This window comes from Artemia sp. Qi Xiang Cuo, chromosome 14, assembly GCF_049724085.1.
Source record: "Artemia sp. Qi Xiang Cuo chromosome 14, ASM4972408v1, whole genome shotgun sequence".
In the NCBI taxonomy this organism is placed as follows: domain Eukaryota; kingdom Metazoa; phylum Arthropoda; class Branchiopoda; order Anostraca; family Artemiidae; genus Artemia; species Artemia sp. Qi Xiang Cuo.
In genome coordinates this window covers 49550340-49566021 of record NC_142807.1, presented here as the reverse complement: position 1 = coordinate 49566021, position 15682 = coordinate 49550340, and the positions used below count along the sequence as shown (strand labels likewise).

Sequence of the window (15682 nt, the reverse complement as noted above, 5' to 3'; positions counted from 1 at the left end):
ATGACAAAACTTGGCTATCGCTGATATATAGTTGAAGTTAGCTCCACTTATGATAAAATTCCTCTGATTGGTCAATTATGCCATTTAACTGGCGTTCATACACTGGACGCAATCTTCGATTAACTCTTGAACTTCAAACCAATCTGATTTAGGTTTTAAAGAGCTAAAGAGCTTGAAACTTATTTAAAGACCTGGTTAAAGACTGACCTAATGACAAAACTTAGCTATCGCTGATATACAGTTGAAGTTAGTTCCACTTATAATAAAATTCATCTGATTGGTCAATTATGCCATTTAACTGGTGTTCAGACACTGGACACAGTCTTTGATTAACTCTTGAACTTCAAAACAATCAGATCTAGGTTTAAAAGAGCTTGAAACTTATTTAAAGACCTGGTTAAAGACTGACCCAATGACAAAACCTAGCTATCGCTGATATACAGTTGAAGTTAGTTCCACTTATAATAAAATTCATCTTATTGGTCAATTATGCCATTTAACTGGAGTTCAGACACTGGACACAGTCTTTGATTAACTCTTGAACTTCAAAACAATCAGATTTAGGTTTAAAAGAGCTTGAAACTTATTTAAAGACCTGGTTAAAGACTGACCCAATGACAAAACCTAGCTATCGCTGATATACAGTTGAAGTTAGTTCCACTTATAATAAAATTCATCTTATTGGTCAATTATGCCATTTAACTGGCGTTCAGACACTGGATGCAGTCTTTGATTAACTCTTGAACTTCAAACCAATCAGAATTAGGTTTAAAAGAGCTTGAAACTTATTTAAAGACCTGGTTAAAGACTGACCTAATGACAAAACTTGGCTATCGCTGATATATAGTTGAAGTTAGCTCCACTTATGATAAAATTCCTCTGATTGGTCAATTATGCCATTTAACTGGCGTTCATACACTGGACGCAATCTTCGATTAACTCTTGAACTTCAAACCAATCTGATTTAGGTTTTAAAGAGCTAAAGAGCTTGAAACTTATTTAAAGACCTGGTTACAGACTGACCTAATGACAAAACTTAGCTATCGCTGATATACAGTTGAAGTTAGCTCCACTTATAATAAAATTCATCTGATTGGTCATTTATGCCATTTAACTGGTGTTCAGACACTGAACGCCGTCTTTGATTAGGTCTTGAACTTCAAACCAATCAGATTTAAGTTCAAAAGAGCTAAAGAGCTTGAAACTTGGTAAAAGACTTGTTCTAGTATCTGAACACACCCTTAAGATCCAAGAATCAACCATTAACTTAAATTCCTGTAAAAAATTTTCCACACAGAAAAGGGCTGATAATAGAGGTCTTTAATTACCTGGCCTTAGCTAAATTCTAAAAACCAAAAATGTAAAAAAAAAAAATTACATTGAATTATGTTATATTGAAAATCAGTTAATTAGATTCACCAGATGCAGATAACTAAAATTCACACTGCCTGTTATCTCTTGAAATGCAGTGTCTATTGGCATAACCAAGGGGTGATAAATGAATCAAGAAACAAATCTAGGGCAACCAACAAAACATGGCGAGGTAAATTTATTTCAAATCAGTTTTTATACCAATTATATTGCAGCGTAAGAGGCTATCGTGCTATCTAAATGAAAAACAACGATAAAATACATTATTTAAAACCATCAGGTACCATCAGAGGGGCGTGGGTGTGTGTGCATTGTCACAAAGGCGACCATGATAGTTGCAAATAACATAAAATCAGGAGTCTAAAGTTACTACTTTTATTTTATTAACATGTTTCTTTTAGAAGTGGTCATGAACTAGTCTTCCAATGGAACTTTCTAAAAGATTTGAAACTTAATCTAACTTGAAACGTAGTCAGATAATTTTTACCGAGAGTTTAAATAAGAATGAAAATGTGTTTCTATGCATTATTTCTTCAGTTTTTCTGAGGGACGGGTCTCTTGTACACGTGTCTGGGGAGAATTCCTCTCGCAATATAATTCTGCGGCGAAAAATTAGACAGTCCCTACTGAAATAGGACAACTAGAAGTGCATTTGAAAATGCATCCCCATTTTTATTTATGTCTTTAAGTTTTTTCCAATCACCATGTCACAAATGTTTTGAAAGCGTGTTGGTAAAGGACGTCGATGCATAAGTCCTATTCTTTGCTTAGATCGGAGTCTCGGACTGGCTTTTAATAAACCTTAAAAGATAATAATATAGGGGAAAAGCGGAGATATGTTATAACGTCAGGAAAACGAATGTATGCACAAATAAATAAAAGAAATATCGAAAATGAAATGAATGAATATTACTGAAGCCGTAGATGAAGCTATATAACACGAGAGATACATGATTTATTATCACTGTAAATGCTCATTTGGATGAGAGTGTTAAAAACAAATACCCTGTCCACACAAATTTCGCCGCTTTTATAATTGGGTCGGTGTAGTTTTTCAGATACCCAAAACTTAGTAGTCACGGATATTAAAGATTTTTACTTATATATTAACTAATAACTATATGTTAACTTGCAAGCAATTTAAGTCCAAGCCACTCTATAGTCACGCTCGTCAATAATAATAGAATAAAGCGCAATCAAAGTACCGAAACCTATCTCTTTCTTTCACTGATAGCAAAACTACACATTATTTTCTTTCTTTCATTTCTAGGCACTATGTTATTGTAACTTGACCTATACTTGATTCATGAGGCATACATGATCGCGTAATTCTGGGGACTGGCCTTCGTACAACTTTCGAGTGTTTTTATAAATGGCTTAATCACAGTGAAGATTGAAGGCGTTTTTTTTTTAATTATGAGATAGAACCTGGAACACCAGTGATGGTAAATTTGACAATATATATGCACTTATTTGGACGAAACATCCGGAAAAAATTAATGCTATAATTTAATTATATTGTAATTGAGAGCACCTCTTTCTCTAATGCAAGTGTGACACTAAAATTATCAAAGAGCACGGGACATTCTAATTCTTTCTTATTTTTTTTTTACGGACAAATGTGACTATGGTGTGGCATGAACATTATTTGAAAAACTTACGACAGCTATAACATCGTCCATAGCCACCATAATATGATCCTGGTAGTCCTTCAATTGATTCCTCGGATTCATCAGTAGAATCAGCAGTTTCAACGTCACTTGAATTAGTAGTTACACTATCATCACTGGTGCCATCACTAGACAGATCTTCATCACCACTAGGAACATCTATTGTTTCGTTTGATCTGTCACTTTAATTTAATAAAATAAAAGGGTAGTGAGAAATTCTGAGGCAGAATTCAATATCCTATTTTTCTTTTTCCAAACAAAATGCGCTTTAGGTATTGCATTATTTATTTTTTCTTCTATTCAGTTTTAAGTTGTGGTTCATATTATTGAATAACCCGGATGCAAATAGCCTAGTTTCACATAATATGGTTTTCGCACTGAGAGGGACGCTTTATAATTTCTGTCAGAGATCTGCTTTTACTAATTCATACATCGTGATGGGTTAACAAGGATGCAGAATATTTTAACTGGGTCATTGAAAATACATTATTTTTGAAAAATGTCTTCTATCCAATACCCTGCTTCCAGTGTTGCCGTTCGAGATTTAACGGATGGAACAAACCAAATTTATGTGAACGGGTCTGTTTTTACAGCATTTACTAGGCATGGGCAGCCGAAAAAGACATTTTGGTGTCGGAAAACATAGCTGTTTGAATACAGTGTTACCTGAATATTTAAGTTGGGACTGTCTTTCATTATAGAGGTTTCTGAGGCAGCATAGCCCTCATGCAGACGCCAGGTAAACTTAAAATGGCACCATAAAATTATATTTCTAAAAATGTCTGTAGTCATGAAAACGATTGTGTTTAAAAAAAAGGAAATCGTACCAAGTACGTGCCTTTTAACAAAAATTATCACGTAAAAAAAAGAGAAAAAAGTCATCTGAATGTCAGATATCAGGTGGGGTAGACAACACCTGGTCCTGTTGCAAGTAAGTATAGTAATTGTGATGGATAATAATGTCCATAGTAATGATAATGTCCTGTTTAATGATAATGATTATTCATCAGCTTCTTTTACTTCCAAGCTTAGCCACGTGGCTTACAACGTTAGCTTACAACAGGACGAGGCGTTTTTCCAATTCACCTGGCATCTGAAATTCATATGTCACGTGGGACTTTGTTTAACAATTAGCTTCCCAAACTCACGGCGTCTGAACTTGCATAGTCACACCCTCAACCCCCATCATAAGCAAAAACACTGGGGACATCAGGACTCAAACCCTTGCCCCAAAGAACACAGGATTGCTAGTCTAGCGTTTCAACCACTCGGCTAAGGTTGCTCAAGCACATTCAGGACTAAGGCAGTTAGCAGATCCTCAAAAGATGACTTTTAGCTGTGGACCTATACTACTGGATCTAAAATAAGCGGTTGGCTTGGTAAAAAGAAAAAAAAACAAATAAGAAAAAGAGGAGAGAGAGAGAGAGAGAGAGACAAAGAGAAAAAAAGAGAGAGAGAGAGAAAAAAAAGAGAGAGAGAGATTAGTTACGAGCTGCAGGTGTAATAGTGATAGAGTATGAAATGTCCACTTTAGCTTGGCCAATGACAAGGAGACCAATTTGAAGAGAACTGACTGCTTAATTGCTTGAACTTGGGACAAAGAACACACATTATTTGGCCTAATTTACCCACCCCTGTCCATCGAGTCAGGCTGGGCTAAATGAAACCCTTTCAAATTTCGTACATGATTTAACACTGTGTTTTTGGATCTAGTTTCAAAGACTATCCCCCTCTAAAAATATGGCATTTTTCAGGATAGAAAAAATCTCTTAATAATTTCTGTATATTTCAATTAAAGTACAAATTAGCGATAAAAATTAACATAGAAATTTCTCTTAATGAAATAATTTCTTAACTAGGATCTCCATGGTGGTCGTTGACCTCCACGGGTCGTCCGAACAGTAATTACTCTACCATTAGTGGTCACTGCCCATGAATGCTGACCTGGCATGCGTGTAAGTCTGAGCACTTGATGAGAAAATGCTGGTTGGACTATTGTAGTCGGCATAGTGGCCACTCCGATATGTGCTGGCTGCGTTGGAGGAATACCACGTCCCCTATGAAAGAAAGGGAAGTTAAAGTACATCTGAGTCAGTGTTTTTATCAGAAAGTCTATATAAAAAGGTTGCACAATTGGAGAAACGATTCCTGGGGGAACTAAGGATAATATGAAATCCGAGGAAATGGCTTCTGAGGGTCACGGGAAAGAGGTATTCCTGCTGTTACTCTGTCCACTGCCATTTTATTCAATCTTATAGCAGTTGTATTCTATCTTCACACCTTGATATTTTATTGTACTATTTTTCGTTGCTGTTTTTTCATTGTCCCAGGCATTATGACATCTAATAAAATACGGTCTTGAATACACATTTTACCCCTAGTCTTCTTTTTTTTTGGGGGGGGGGGATAACCCCCTTTTGGGGGGGGGGGGTTAACAATGAACCTTTGTGGCTTAGGTTTGGTGAATCGCCAGTAATAATAATAATAATAAATAATAAATTTGGCAGATCTCGGCAGACTTTGTCTTCTGTTTATCGCATTTTGAATTTTACGAGTCAAAAGGAATGAGCAATTGGAGGGGGAAATGGTACGCATATTCTTAAAAGGTAGCCAATCAAATCAGCAGTTTTAGTGACCTTTGTGGCTTACGTTTACGAACAATGAACCTTTGTGGCTTACGTTTGGTGAGTCGCCAGTAATAATAATAATAAAAAATAATAAATTTGGCAGATCTCGGCAGACTTTGTCTTCTGTTTATCGCATTTTGAATTTTACGAGTCAAAAGGAATGAGCAATTGGAGGGGGAAATGGTACGCATATTCTTAAAAGGTAGCCAATCAAATCAGCAGTTTTAGAGCCATTACGAAATCATGGCAAGAACAGAGGTTTCTTCGAATCCTGCATGAAGGATTTCACAAGATATGTAATCATATTCCCTATAGAACTACACTGCTTAAAATAATTGCTTGTGATCCCTCAAATGTCAAAAATTTATTAGCCGACTTCTTTCTTAATTTTGCAACTAATTTACTAATTTATTAAAAATTATCTAAAAAAAAATTTTAAGAGGGTACATTCAATCACAGGCATATGCACGGGTAAATCCTCCCCCTCCCCTCCTTGCTTGTTCCCTAAAATACCAAAGCTTTAAAAATTATGATTTTCTGTTTTTTTCTATATGTTGTTCGTAAAATCCTTCTTATTTAGGTTCCAAGGTCCTCCCCCCTGATATAATTCTCCACGCACGGGCCTAGTCGGTCAGTTAAATTTGGAGTAAACAAAAATAAAAACACTTAATTTTTGAGTTTTCCATCACACGCTGAAATGCTGGGGAAAATTTCTAAAACATATGTAGGGCTTAGTCTCCCCTCCCCTGCTTCATGAAGAGAGGTTACTGTCTAAAAAGCCAGTAAACAAGGTTGGGCTTTTGCATCATTAGAGGACTCTAATTACAAAAATTTTACCAAATAGTAAAGAAAACTTAGAATTCTGCCAATTTCAAATTTTATTTCGCTTTTCTACATAAGAAATACAAAAAAAAAAAGTTAATTTACCACTTCGAAAAGCATGTCTAGGTCATTATAAGGACTGTTGTAAAATTTTCTGCTCGAAATTTGTAAGGACGGAACTAAAACAAACAAAAGCAAATGACACCTTCACAAAAAACAAACAATTTTATCATCAAGCCTACCCCTCCCTTTGACTGAATCTCTGGATCACCAAACGCATTGTTCATTCGAAACAATTGATGAAGGAAATCAGCAACGTCATCTCTCAATGGTTGTTGACATTATTGTGGACAAATACTTCAATGAAGAACCAAAACTAAATTATTAACGAGAAAATGATGAATATTAATAAAACTAGCTTACACGTCGTGCGTTGCTGGGATCTCAAAAGAAAGGAAATACAAGATCCCCCCCCCCAGAAAATTACCTAAGTGTATTAATAAAGATTCTGTTTTTCAATTTAAAGTAATTAGAAAATCCCCCCCCCTGCAGAAAACTCCTACGGGGAAAATCCCCCTCCCGCGGTACATCCTCCCAAAACAATTCTCACCCAGAGATTCACTCCACGAAAAATTCTCTCCTGCAAAATTTCCCTCACCTAAAACCAGCCCCGACAATTCTCCCCTGGAAAATTTCCCCCACATGTAAAATAATGATCGTATTCTTAAAATTAAAAACATTCGAAAACTTACGTTGGGATTATCAACTTAGTCGTCGAGCGTTATTGGATAATTAATATCCAAAAATGTAATTAATGCGAACAGAAGCAACTATGAAGTATTTGTGTCCAGGGATCTATAAATTCAGTCAGCGCAAAAAGTATTCGAAAGATTAAGAGGGCTTTAGGGGGGGGAGGGGATTTTGTACTTAAACTCTTCGCATGAGTGTGCTCAATAACTTCTTACAGTTTCTTAGTGATCGAATGAACAGTGTAGTAACACACACGGTACACACACTACAGACATGCATTTCTTTTTATCTATATAGATGTAAAGTTTAAAGTTTCTTGAACAATTGGCAAAAAGATCGACTTAAATAGCTGATGCTACCTTGTTTTGTACAAATACTCAAACCGGAGATGTACTTTAACTTCCCTTCTCCTTTTTTTATAGTGTTTATTTGAACTAAATGTGAGCAAATTTCCTTCACACTCATTAATATCGGAAACACTGCAAAGAAGAAACTTTTAGTCATTTCTTGCCATTTTGCCATTTCAAGCCATTTCTTGGATTTGTCACTGGTTCCTTTGGTCATCCGCAAACAGTAACCATGGCTAGCACTTTTTAAGTACCAACTAAGAATTATTACCATCATGGCTACTAAACGATCTGTGAATCTGACTGTTTTTCTTACCTCATAAATAAAAGCGCTTTACAATAAGATTATATAATAATATATGACACAATAAAATTATGTAATAACATGTGACACAGTAAAATGAAATTGTATTCTTGGAATTCAAGCAGAATCACATGCTAGATACAAATAGTAAGATGAATTCTTCAAATTGCGCCTTAATGGTAATAATGAAGTCAAGCTTAATCATTCCATTATTCTCCTTTCAGTTAATATTTCCGATAATGATGTTTAGCAGTCTTATAATCCAGTATCATTGGCCTTGTCGGGTTTACTTTAAATAGACATATTTTCCGTATTTCGTGAAATTGCTGTGTCATCACAATTCTTTGAAAGAATTAAATAATAAAAAAAACAAGTTTTTTTAACTGAAAGTAAGGAGCTGTCCCCTCCTCAACGCCTCACTCTTTACGCTAAAGTTTTTTATTGTTTTAAAAAATAGAGTTGTGAGAAAGAGTCTAACTTTAGCGTAAAGATCGAGGCGTCGAAGAGGGGACAGCCCCTTTCATGTACGGAATAATTTCTGTTCGTTTTAAGTTTTAATGTCGCTCCTTACTTTCAGTTTATTTTTTTTTTAATTTAATTTTTGAACGTCTTTGAATTAATGCAGATTTTGATTTTGGCTCACCGGACATGAATAATTAAAACAAAATTTGCATATTAATTTTACTTTTATTTGGTTAAATGGCTTTCTCGAAAGTTGTTTAATTTCATTTATGAACGTTTTTATTAGTAATAAATATACGTAACTTACGAAGTAACGTACGTAACGAACTTCTATGTTCATATATTTTTAATACGTATATTAGGGGGTTCACCTCCTAGTCAATACCTCGCTAAATCTTTGGCTTAAAGAGCGAGGTATTGACTAGGGGGCGAACCCAATCATATACGTTTTTCAGTTGAAAAACTTGTTTTTTTTAATTTAATTTCTGATCATTTTTTTAAAAATTCTGGGAAATCCGGCGCCTCCTTCATAGCAATGTCCCTTCCCCCATGAAAACTGCCTCCATGGAAAGATCCTCCTACATAACCCCCGACCCCCCCCCCTATCAGAAACCCCCCCTCCTGAAAACGTCTGTATACTTCTTAATAACCAATACTGCATGTAAACATTGAAAAATGTAATTAAACACTGATCATCAACATAGGTTTTACGATATTTTTACTGTTTTCGCAAATATAGGGACATTGGGACTCTTGAAAAAAAAACAAGTAAATAGGGACTAAATACTGGATTCAGACATACGGTATTTAAAAAAGTAGGAAAAATTGGAAATTCAATTTTTTAATAAAATTATGCAGTTTCCAGTAAAAAAAAAAAAAAAAAAAAAAAAAAAAAAAAAAAAAAACGTGGGTGAAAACCTGCACAAAAAACATACTAAGAAGATATGGCACTGACAACCTAAGAAGGTTTGGCTTTCCGTTGGAATTGTATTTCTCTTTGGGTATCAATATAATTTTTTTTTTTTTTATTACGAATGAGAAATGTTGTCAAGTTTGACTAATTAGATTTGCTTATTTATTTTCACTGTTGAACGTGGCAACACAGATTTAAATGCGATACCGCCTTTAAAACTTCACAGTTTTGAGCAACCTGAAGTAAATCAACAGTCTTCAGGTATGAATGAACCTAAAATGAACCTAATGGTTGGTAAAAATATTTATATTTTGATGTGCGGAGTCAGGTTCATCAAAACACACAAAAAACAAGTGTAAGCTGGAAAAAATCGCGTAGGTCAACAGTCAACAAACCTATGCTGGAAGAAAGACGCTTGGTTCACGAAGCTCCATTTTTGGGCAAAAGCAGCTGTTTTGCGTTTTTTGGTCCCAGTTTATCCGTTTCTAGCAGCGTATTCATGTGCTACGGCGATTCAAACACTGGATTGAGATATCTCAACTGAACCAATGAAAAACCCATCCGTTGAAAAATAATAACTGAATTTCTGCCCAAATCTATGTTACTTGTTTTGTCGTTTGCATTACAAGAGAAAAAATGAACTGTTTTGATGTGGATATTTTTCCTGCGTGTATTTTTCCTGCATCCGTTGTCCGTTGCATGTGAAGTTTTGCGTCAGAAAGAAAGCGCGGTTAGATGAACCAAGGGAAAATAAAGCAGTTTTAGCCGGGAGAGCAACTATCGTCCTGATATACTAGGTATTTTTCTACTCGGCATGACAATGAAAGAAAATACATGCAGACTCAGTCAAGAAAAAAAATTAAGAGAACATTATTTTTACCTTTGTCTAGAGTTTCTTCCTCTGGATCCAAGCGTTTGGCCGCTGTCAGACGTTGATGGAAGTAGTTGCCTTTCTATTTCTAGGAAATAATTAAACATAAGTGAATTCATTTACATATTGGTCAGATTTTTATTGATCTGTTTTAGTCCTTTCAAATGCTAGAGGGAAAATAAAACTAGGTTTGAATCAAACAAAATTTCCATTTTGCAAAAACAAGACAAAACCATACATTCAAAATTTTGTCTCTATCTACACGATGTAGGGTAATACAGGACCATAAATGATCGCTTATCTCGTCTATAATAAACTTTTTCGGTTTGTGCGACCAAACTATTTAGAATTGATTAGGCTTGTAGAGCTTGGATAAAAGATCCAAATAAATGACAAAAAACTAAAAGCCAAAACCTACTTCCCCAGAAATCTTATAAAACCATTTAACTTTTAGCGTTTTCTGTAGGAGATAGAGATTTTCAGTTCTAATTAAACTCACATATTCAGAAAGCGTGGATTTTGTTTTTCTGATTAAACGAAACAAAATTTTCTTTTTAAAGTTCAGGAGAGACCAGTCTCTAGAAATGTTATAGCATACCTGCTGGGAAAAAGCTAAAAATCTGCGCAAAGGAATTATAATCCGAGTGACTTGAATGCCTGGACAGTTCCCTGTGGTATCAACCGCTTTAATTGACAAGATCGCTGACAAAAGAGACACAAAATCTCACCGTCTTTTAAGTCAAATATCACAGTGAAACTACAAGTTACTGAGTCCTCTGGATAATAGCTAGTCCATTTTGAGAATTCACTAATGGGTTCGTTGTCTTTTCTTACGGTCAGCCGACGCTGAAGCTCGCAAAACGATTTTTGGGGCACCGCATCCCCTTAAATGCTGGATCTCAAAACATTGCTCCTACATCGTTATTAGATTAACTATTGGACTAATTATTACATAGCGTTATTAGATTAGCACCGTTAGATTAATTATAACGTTATTAGATGAACGCTATTATTATTAAATTAACTCCCAAAGCAATACCATTTTTAATAAGAGATTGCTTGAGCGACAAGTCACTCTTGTAAAATCATAATTTTTTACTTGCTCCTTTTAAAATGTTATATTGGTTCTGATGGTTCTAACAAGTTTTTCTACAGGATGGGTGTCACACATGGACATCCATCCGTGAGGATGGACAAGATGGATGTCTCGAGGATATCTCTGAAATTCATAAAATTAATGTTATAGCTGTGACAGAGGTTCAATCCCAGAACCCAGATTTCCTAAAAATCCGCAATTACAGTCTGTTTATAAAACTTTGCCCTCCCGATTACCCTCTCGGGAAAAAACGAGGTGGTATATTATTTTTTGTCCAAGATAACCTCCAACCTAAACTCATCACCACCCCCAACTTATCAGATTACGATGTAATCCTTTGGTTGAGCCTTAGACCAAAATTACTTCCCCACCCTTTCAATTTAATTGTAACCGCCGTCATTTATCATTCCCCTAACCAAAGTATTGACAAGAAACGCAAATTTATGCGACAATTCCTGATAAGTGCTGACTTTGTGTTATCAAAGTATCTGAACACTGGTATTTTCTTACTTGGCGATGCGAATGACATGAGGATGGACTCTATCTGTACCTCTCTTAAGCAACTGGTTAAAATTTATACAACAAAAGGTAGCACCTCTCTGGATATTATTTGTTCAAAAATGAGTAAGTATTACAGTCCCCCGCAAGCACTGCCACCATTAAGAGGCAGTTACCACTATTGTCTCCCTTTTTCTCCCTCTTCAGCCATTGAACATTCCTTTACTACCTCCACTGGGGTTTGCCGTCCCCTCAGTGACAGGCTTTTTTTCTTTTGGTTCATGACTGACCAGTGAAAGTTGGTCAGACCTTTATATTTATAATAATCTTGATCATAAAATTTTGGTTTTTCACAAGACTAATTGATTCCTACTCATTATGTTTCCCTGAAAAAAAAAAAATCAGAAAATGCTCCAGTGCTAAACCTTACATAAATAATCACACAAAAATGCTAATCCGCACAAAAATAAACTTATTTAAAAGGGGTAATTTAGCTGAAGCAAATACATTAAGAAAGGAATTGAAAAAGTCAAATTAGAAAAGCTGCTCGAGCCTACTATAAAAATAAATTAATATAAATGAACCTCCAAAGACCACAGCTAATGACCGCAATAAGTTTCTGGCTTCTATTGTCCAGTGTCTCCCATTGCCATCTTACGTATTTCCAGATTTTCCTGATCCTTTTTAATTCCCCCATATTTACCCACTTGATGTCGTAAAAAAAATTGAAAAACTAAAACAATCAAGCATTTGCCCCTTAGATATTCCTGTTTCTCTTATTAAAACTTTCAGTGATTACCTTTCAAGGCCCCTATCCACCCTGTTTAATGAGATTGCCGAATCCGAACAGTTCTCTCAATATTGGAAATAAGGCTTTATTACCCCAGTCAAAAAGAAAAATGGGAAGCCTGACTTTGATGGCATTCGTCCTATTACCCTCACCTCATTTTTTTCAAAATTGTATGAACGTTTTCTCGCAGACTGGCTTAAGATTAAAGTCCTCCCCCTCATTGATCTTAGCCAGTTTGGTAATCTCAAATCCACGTCAACCTCTCATTACCTGATCCATCTTGTTGATACCATGGGTAAATTACTTGAAAAACCTAAAACTTGGCTTAATCTGATTTCTATTGATCTTCAAAAAGCTTTCAATTTGATTAACCACAATTTACTCATAGATAAACTTATAAATGAATTCCACATTGAAACTTTCCTGGTTAAGCTCGTTGCCTCTTTTCTCTCTAATAGATCTGAAACAGTTAAATATCTAAATTATTTCTCAGATCCTCTACCCATATTTAATGGCATTCCTCGGGGGACTATTCAAGGCCCTCAACTTTTTTCTCTTATGATTAACAACCTTTCAACCCTTTATGACAATAGGTGCAAATTTGTCGACGACTTGACATTTTTAGAGATATGTCATAAAAACATGCTTAGCAACCCAATGGGCATACTCCAAGATATTGCTTGTGAGGCCTCTTCCCTTGACATGACAGTTAACCCTTCTAAATTCACAATAGTCTCAGTAAGTTTCCTTAAATCCCCTTCCCTTTTTCTTATTCCCATTCCTCCTGAAACCCCTGTCACAATTCTTAAGCTCCTTGGTGTTACTATTTCTTCCAATTTGAAATGGGACGCCCAATAAATAATACCCAACGACAAGCAAACTCCTCGCTTTCCCTCCTTAAACTTTTAAATAAATTTAGTTCCCCCCAATCACATTTACTACACGTATACATTTCTTTTGTGCACTCCCATATTAGAGTATGCTTGTCCTGTGTGGCACCCTGGCCTCTCAAATGAAGCAACACAAAAGATTGAAAATGTCCAAAAGACAGCTCTGAGAATTATTTCTAAAGAGGGCAAGGTACCATAGTTACATTTGTTAAATGTTTAAAAACTAGAGACCTTCGAGCAAACTTCTTTTGCCTCCGTTTTGGTAAGTTGGCACTTCTGAACCACCGTACCACGGGCCCTTTCCTTGAATACAATGTACCTGATAGAAATCGTCCTCCACGAACTGTGTCCCAGCCTATCCCCACCTTATCTCCCATTATTTGTACTACCTTGCGATACAAAAAATCTTTTATCCTTTTTTTTACTGATATAATAAATAGTTGTTAATTTGTACATAAATCTTATCTAATCTTATCTCTTACAGATAAAAGAAACAGCTCGTTTTTCTTTTTCTTTTTTGTTCCCTACCCCCTTTTTATGTTGTTTTTTAAACATCTTTTAATGTATATATTATTTAATTTTTTTTAGTTTATCAGTTTTTATCTTTTTAACTAATTGACATTTTGCAGTTTCCAATATAACTGACAAAGGAATGATCTGTCATTCCGATATTTTTTGTTTTTGCATTATTTGCTAATTTTTTAGTTGTGCTTTTGTTATGATTTTCTTGTTTATATGTTTTTCATGGACTTCGAAATTAGAATTCGGCCCTTCAGGGCTTGTGATAGTAACATCTTAAAATAAATATCTTATCTTATCCAGCAGAAATCTTCAGTTTCAAAATTAATTTTGTAATATCCAGTGAATAAATAAGGAAATTATTATGAAAGCATCAGAAAACAGAAGACGTAAAAATCATTTTCTACAATTTTATTAGTTCATTTAGCATAAGTTGTTTACATTTAAAGACAGAAAAGCCTTAATATAGATTATTTTTCCATATAAGGATTATATGATAAGTACCAGACATTATAACAAATTATTTAACGAAATCAACACAATTTTTGATTGAATTTTGTCCGTCAAATAAACACTTTCATCGTTTCAACAAGTTCTATCAATAAGTATGGGTTTGACAACCAGCAAGAACAAACGAGAATCAATTTTGAAACTAATTTTCTGATACCCTTCGATTTTCGTCAGAGCGCGAGACCAGAGAAATATGAGAAGCTTTTAACTTTATTTTCTTGACAGCCAAATATGCGATCTCCTTCTTAGAGAATTAAAGAATAATATGGCTCGAAACAGTCAAAATTCAATCCAGGGCTGAATTGAAATCTTTGGTGCCCCTAGGCCCAAAAAATTTTTTTCGGGGAGACATAGAGATTTACGGGGAAATCCCCAAAAATCCGGAGATAGTGGAAGCCCTGAAGAGAAGGCAACTAATGAGCCAAAGGTAATGCAAGAGAGAGAAGATACCAAGCTCTCAGCTGCCATTCTTGGGAGACATCTGACAGTTTATAAGTGGCTACAGAATTCCTGCATTGTTTTAAAATCATTTTTCTGTGAATAGGCAGCACAGCAGCAAAGGGCACTTGGCCCTTTGACGATAAATCACATCAGTCCAGTTTTTGTTAAGACAAAAAAAATGCTCAGTATTTTTCTTGCCCCCCTCGGCATTGTGTGCCCCTAGGCCCGGGCCTATTGGGCCTATGCATAAATTCTGGCATGAGTCCACCTCATGAATTTTCTACTGTTAGCAGCAATATAGCACTTAGTAAGGTTCTACACAGGTGTCAAGTCCATCTAGTAATGCTTCCAATAATTAATAGTTTTTCATCTAGCAAGGTTTGTTTATTGTACAACAATACGAAAAATAACCACAATTTTGGTCCAGAAATGGAATTATTTCCAAATTAATTTGTTTTATTTCAATCTTAGCATTTAGTTTACTTTCATCACTTATAAACGTAATAAATATGTAATTTCAGAGTAGCCCTACAGCGCTATCTTGAGAATTGTCCTGAGTACCTGGACAAGGCAGATTCCCAATAGATTGGTCCACGGAGATTCAAGAAATCCTTTTGAAGGTATTAGAAAATTCAAGACTTCAGGCTTTATTTCGTAGAATTTTGCTTGTTCCATTTTGCATACTGGTTTACATTTGAAGAAATAGAAACATTAATATTGGTTATTTTCAATTCATTCGATTAAATGAAAAAAAACCTAACATTACAACAAATTATGGCCAAAATCTGAACTATTTTTGGT

The 15682-nt window shown here is 35.2% G+C and overlaps 1 protein-coding gene across 2 annotated transcripts in view; it reads right to left on the bottom strand.

Annotated features, from left to right (window-relative positions):
- The window catches only part of LOC148944569 (uncharacterized), a 124306-nt gene that overhangs the window by 61931 nt on the left and 46693 nt on the right, over positions 1–15682 (bottom strand). Inside the window, exons 8-9 of one of the 2 annotated variants that reach the window (XM_089100713.1) lie at positions 10147–10225; positions 3033–3223 (exon numbers count right to left, since the gene is read on the bottom strand). In XM_089100713.1, the coding sequence (XP_088956839.1) occupies positions 3033–3223; positions 10147–10225 (270 nt within the window). Of the gene's footprint in view, positions 1–3032; positions 3224–4812; positions 5099–10146; positions 10226–15682 lie in introns of those variants that run through there. The other variant, XM_089100714.1, reaches the window with a different exon arrangement.